Source organism: Microtus oregoni, unplaced genomic scaffold (assembly GCF_018167655.1).
Source record: "Microtus oregoni isolate MIOR12 unplaced genomic scaffold, Mior012 000043F_ref0000047, whole genome shotgun sequence".
In the NCBI taxonomy this organism is placed as follows: domain Eukaryota; kingdom Metazoa; phylum Chordata; class Mammalia; order Rodentia; family Cricetidae; genus Microtus; species Microtus oregoni.
The window spans coordinates 11,795,967-11,801,966 of NW_024543210.1; the positions used below are offsets into that span (position 1 = coordinate 11,795,967).

The 6,000-nt window shown below is 38.5% G+C and overlaps 1 protein-coding gene across 2 annotated transcripts in view; it reads left to right on the plus strand.

Moving 5' to 3' along the window:
* Nucleotides 1–5,184, plus strand: part of Ppp4r3a (protein phosphatase 4 regulatory subunit 3A) — a 43,490-nt gene extending 38,306 nt beyond the window's left edge. For both annotated transcript variants that reach the window (XM_041633088.1, XM_041633089.1), the window contains exons 12-15: nucleotides 62–204; nucleotides 1,325–1,515; nucleotides 1,954–2,180; nucleotides 4,458–5,184. In XM_041633088.1, coding sequence (XP_041489022.1) covers nucleotides 62–204; nucleotides 1,325–1,515; nucleotides 1,954–2,180; nucleotides 4,458–4,568 — 672 coding nt within the window. In that variant the 3' untranslated portion in view covers nucleotides 4,569–5,184. The remainder of the gene's footprint in view (nucleotides 1–61; nucleotides 205–1,324; nucleotides 1,516–1,953; nucleotides 2,181–4,457) is intronic.
* The last annotated feature ends 816 nt before the right edge of the window (nucleotides 5,185–6,000 follow it).

The window sequence follows — 6,000 nt, forward strand, 5'->3', positions numbered from 1 at the left end:
TAATGCTTCATTTTATCTTGTTAAAGTATTTTTTTTATTTCATCATAATTCTTTCCTGTAGGAAGATATAAAATCATTAACTGCTCATGTAATTGAAAATTATTGGAAAGCACTAGAAGATGTAGATTATGTGCAGACTTTTAAAGGATTAAAATTGAGGTTTGAACAACAAAGAGAAAGGCAAGACAACCCTAAACTTGACAGGTAAGTTACTACATGCTTGAATATGTTCTTCATTTGGCAGTAGATTGTGTGGTGAACATTTTCTTGGTTCTTGGCAGTATTTGATTTGGCCATTGAAAGAAGAGAAGACATGCACAAAAATTTTGAGGAGTGAAGGACTTTCCATTGTCTTTTTCTTCAACACTTTTATTTTATGCATACATGTGTCACCACACACATGTACACCATTATGGGGAGGTGGGAATAATTGTCTTAGGACAACTTACAGGAGCTGATTCTCTTCCATCATGTGGGTTCTGGGGCTCAATACTTGGCAGAACACACCTTTACTCTGGCAACCCTGTACTAGTTTTGCTTGTTTGCTTCTGAAAGTGTAGTTGAATTATAAGAAGATTTTAGATACCAAAATAAACTGATACAGCAGTGAGGTTTCATATGGTCAGAATATTATCTTAATTGGTTTTTTATGTATAGATTATTTAAAATATCATCCATGTACCTTCCTAAATAACTGGATTCACACTTGTAGTATGGGTTGTTGCGGGGGGGGGGGTTCCTCCTCATTTCTTTCTTTCTTTTTTTTTTTTTTTTCTCTCTCAAGACAGGGTTTCTCTATGTAACAGTTCTGGAACTTGGTTTGTAGACTAGGCTGTCCTTAAACCCACAGATCTGCCTGCCTCTTCTTCTGCCTTCTGGAATTAAAAGCGTCCACCAACACCTCCCAACTACATTAATTTCTTAATATATATACGGTTTGTCTGCATGTATATCTTTGTACCTACTTGGTGCATGCCTGATAGCCACCGAGGACAGAAGAGGGTGTTGGATCCCATGGGACTGGAGATACAAATGGTTGTGAGCTGCTGTTGTATGCTGGGAATGAATACAGGTCCTAACTACTGTGCTATCTCTAGCCTTTGTAGTATGGATTATAATTACTTAACTCTCGAGGTTAACAAGTATAATAATTGAGCTATAACAGTTATAAAAATAGGAAATTTGATTCTACTAGATTAGATAGGGTCTGTCTTATAATTGTGTATTTGTTCCCATGTGGTTTGGTATTTGGTTTGGTGGTGTCAGGGATTAGGCCTAGTACCTTGTTTACCTCAGTCCCTTACGGCCTTCCATTTTGTCATAGCATGCGGTCCATCTTAAGGAATCATCGATATCGACGAGATGCTAGAACACTAGAGGATGAAGAAGAGATGTGGTTCAACACAGATGAAGATGACATGGAAGATGGAGAGGCTGTGGTGTCTCCATCTGACAAAACTAAGAATGATGATGATATCATGGATCCAATAAGTAAATTCATGGAAAGAAAGAAATGTATGTTGAAACAGTGGGCAAGGGAAAATCCAGGTCTTTTCTTTACTTCTTGAGAAAATGATTAGTATCTACTCAGTATACAATGACAGTTCCAAAGTCTACAGGACATGGCTGAATTGATGATTATGTGAAGTAGTTTGGTGGAAGATACAAATACTAAATGTGATACCAAAGGTCATACTTCTGCATTGTAAAATTTGCTGCATTTCCAGGACAGCCACCAAATCTGCAGAGAAACCTTGTCTCGAAAAAACAAAACAACAACAGAAAAAATGCTGCATAATCGCAATTAATACTTGGCTAGGCTTCACTCATAGATTGGAACAGAGTTGCTCCTATGCAAAAAAAAAAAATCTGGTTAATGATCTTTTAGTGTCACTTTGTTTGGAGGAATTCAGAAAAAAATGAATGACAACTATTTTACGCTCTCCTTTTTAGTGAAAGAAAGTGAAGAAAAGGAGGTGCTTCTGAAAACTAATCTTTCTGGACGACAGAGCCCAAGTTTCAAACTTTCGCTGTCCAGTGGGACAAAGACTAACCTCAGCAGCCAGTCATCGGCAGCAAGCCTGCCTGGCTCTCCAGGGTCACCTGGATCCCCAGGCTCTCCAGGCTCTCCTGGATCCGTCCCTAAGAGTACATCTCAGACGGCAGCTATTACCACAAAGGTACACTTCTCACTTCCCAAATGCCCCTCTCTACTGTGCTTTAGGGTTTCTCAGTGGTCAGTGTGTCTGGGTTTTAGCTCTGATTCTCTTTTCTATAGCTAGCTAAATGCTGTAAACTAGGTGAGACTTCATTACAACCACTACCTGGACTCATCTCATGTGTCCAATGCAAAATTTAGTATGTCTATGGTGTTTTTCACTTGTGAACTGTAACTTTATTACCTTTCCCAATTAAAGCCCATGTGAAAACTTGGGAGGGGAAGCAAAAGGTTTTTTGTTTTTTAGTTTTGTTTTCTTTACTATAACTATCCATTATCACTAACATTTCATATAAGGAATAAAATTTTGATACAAAATATGTAGACGACATCTCACTGTTTTGTCCCCTTTTTTTCAGGCTGGCCTCAATCTCAACAGAGATCCACCTGCCTCTGTATCCTGAGTGCTGGGATTAAAGGTGTGTGCCACCATTGCCTGGTTCTTAGACAATATCTCTTTTTAAGAAAAACATTTATTTTGGTGGCATTTGCTACTTCAGCATGCCTTCCCCCAACACAGATAAAAGTAATAGCTATTAGAACAAACTAATTAAGACTGGCATAATGCCAGGCTAATTCATAGTACCATCCAATCTCTTCTTTTGTTTTTTTTTTTTAAATATGTTTGTGCCAGGCAATGGTGGTGCATGCCTTTAATCCCGGCACTTGGAAGGCAGAGGCAGGCATGAGTTCAAGCCAGCCTGATCTGCAAAGCAAGTTACAGATCAGCCAGAGCTATTACACAGAGAAACCCTGTCTCAAAAAAAAAAAAAGTGTTAAACACATGTTTGTTTGTTTTTGTGTGTGTGTGTGTGTGTATGTATACATCACAGCATGTATGGGGGGTCAGAACACAACTTGCAGAAATCAGCTCTCCCAGCATGTGTGGGACTCAGGGATCAAGCTTAGGTCAGAAAGCCCTCTGTATGTAGCACAATTAAAAACCCAGGGGAAGAAATTGGGGTTCAACCTAAAGGTCAGAAAAGCAAAACAGCCAGCCACTGGCTCTACCTCAATCTGAAATAGCTATTCTGTCTCACGGAATCTCAGAATGAGACTGTGTCTGAGGACTGTCTCCTCTTTCTTATATTCCTTTCTAGGGCTGAGATTAAAGGCATGCACCACTGCCACCCAATTTCTATAGCAAACTAGTATAGCTACTGGGATTAACGGTGTGTGTCACCACTGCTTGGTCTGTAAGACCGAGCAGTGGGACTGTTTTACTACTATCTGATCTTCAGGCAAGCTTTATTTATTAAAAAACAAATGAAATATCACTACAGTCCCCTTAACTTGCTGTGCCATCTCACTGGTCTCATCTCATCTGACCCTGGCAGGAGATCCCTCAGGGCTAAGGGTGAGTCAAAGATGTTGAAATGCAGCATGAGCCCATAGGCATTCAAGTTGTATGGTAGTAGCGTATGGCAGAAAAGCAGGCTAAAAAGAAAATCCAGAAGAGAGGACAGAGAGATAGTAGAACTATTTTCCTATCTGCCTTCATTTTGAGTGATCTGTCTTCTGCACTTTGATACCATTTTATACTATATTTTGAAGTAAATTTGAGCCAGACATTGTAGTGCAGGCTGATAATCCTAGCTACTTTGGAAACTGAGAAAGGAAAATTGCTAGTTCAGGGCCTACCTGGGCAACTTAAGTGATACCCTGGCTCAAAAAATAAAAATGAAGGCTGAGTAGGTAGTAGTAGTAGAACCCTTGGTTTGAGATGTTTGAAGCCCTAGATTCAATATCCAGCATCACTTTTAAAAAATGAAATTTTATACAGTTAGTCAGGCCATTTTTCTTTTTTTCTTTTTTTTTTTTTTCTTTTTTTTGGTTTTTCGAGACAGGGTTTCTCTGTGGTTTTGGAGCCTGTCCTGGAACTAGCTCTTGTAGACCAGGCTGGTCTCGAACTCACAGAGATCCGTCTGCCTCTGCCTCCCGAGTGCTGGGATTAAAGGCGTGCACCACCACCACCCGGCCTGTCAGGCCATTTTTCGGTAGTATTTGTTTTCTGGGTGCTTTTCTAGTAGTATATATTTTTTTGCTGTTTTAATTTCTAGGAGCTTAAAACAACCTTCCAAAAATATGAACATTTAAAATACATATAAAAATAATTAATGAACTTCAATATCCTGCCATTAGACTTACACTTTTTCTGTGCTTAACACAGGTATTTTTAAATGCAGTATTTTGTTTGTTTGTTTGTTTTTTCCTTTAAATAACCCTTATTTCTGAACAGGGAGGACTCGTGGGTCTGGTAGATTATCCCGATGATGATGAAGATGATGATGAGGATGAAGACAAAGAAGACACGCTACCGTTGTCAAAGAAAGCAAAATTTGAGTCCTAATAATAGCAACTGCCTGTGATCAGTACCTGTTGACAAAACTGGTTCTTACCCCTCCCCCCTACAACATCCACATCAAAGCGCAGTGGTCTCTTGTGAGTGACTGACACAAATCAGCAGCACACTGGACTTCTGCTCATCAAGTGCCAATTCAATGGAGCAGGAGGAGGGGATGCTGTGCAGTTAGGGGAAGACATAAGCCTGTGAGCTCTCCAGCTTGGACCACACATTGCCCTTTTCTCAGGGAAGGAAATGGAAATAAAAAGCCAACAGGGCAGGGGTTTTGTCAGTGGAACTCTGGATTGACTGGTCAGTTGCTACAATCAAAACTTGCTTTCTTGGACCATGTTTGAGACTTAGAAGAATGGGTCTTTCTGCCATAGTTCCTCACTAGTAAAGAATGCCAGCAGTTTCTTTGTATAAAGAGACCTGCCTTTAAAATCGTACATTCTGAACATTTTAGTCAGGCTACAACAGGTTTGGAAAACCTCTGTGGGGGAGGGGCAAAATAAAGTATCCTCTTTTTTTTAATCTGTTCCCTTTGCCCTTCAAACTGCAGATTTTTTTTTTTTAAGGTGGGGATTTGTCCCTACTTGATTAAAGATTGAGTGGAATTCTAGATGTGGTCATTTGTGTCATACTTTTTGTTTCAGTTTGTTTTGTTTTTCTCCCCTGAGTGTATGATTAGTTGTTGAATATATATATTTGGGACCATTAAAACATTTTTGATGTAATATAGCCTAACGTGCTGGCACCTGCTTTACATGTGTAATTTGTGTTCTACATCACAGTTCTTAATTTGTTTAGAGTTTTATGAAAGATGGTATAGTTTTTATTGACAAAAGCAAAGTAATCTTACAACTATGTGCATAAAAAAGCAATACTATTTTGTGACTAAATATTTTATATTAAAATTTGCATCAGCAGCTGTCTTGAGATTTCAGGGAAATAGAGTGGAATTTAAAACTTCGACAGTTTTGTTAAACCTAGAAACATGAAATTAGTATTCCAAAGAGATTCAGAAATTTCGTATCTTGGAGAAATGACGGTACATTAAATCAAAATTGAGGATGGATGATTTAAAAGTAATACTTGACTTTTGAATAATAAAAAGAAAAGTGAAGAGTAAGAGAAATTGTATTAATTGTATGTTTCTTTTCTTTCTTTCGTTTTTTAACATAAGCCCTTTGGAATACCAGTTTAAGCTGTAAATGGTAATAAACACCTAATGACCATTAGATGGCACCTGATTAAAACAGTGTTTTGGGGTCTGGGGATGTCGCTTAGTGGTAGAGTGGGTTGGGGCAATTTCCATTTTTAGCTCCATCACCACCCAAAAAATATATTCTTGAATAGAGTCTTTATTGTTGGACATACTAAGATGATTTCAAGGAAATTAAAATGTTCCAGAAACCTCACTTTTTTTTTAAATATT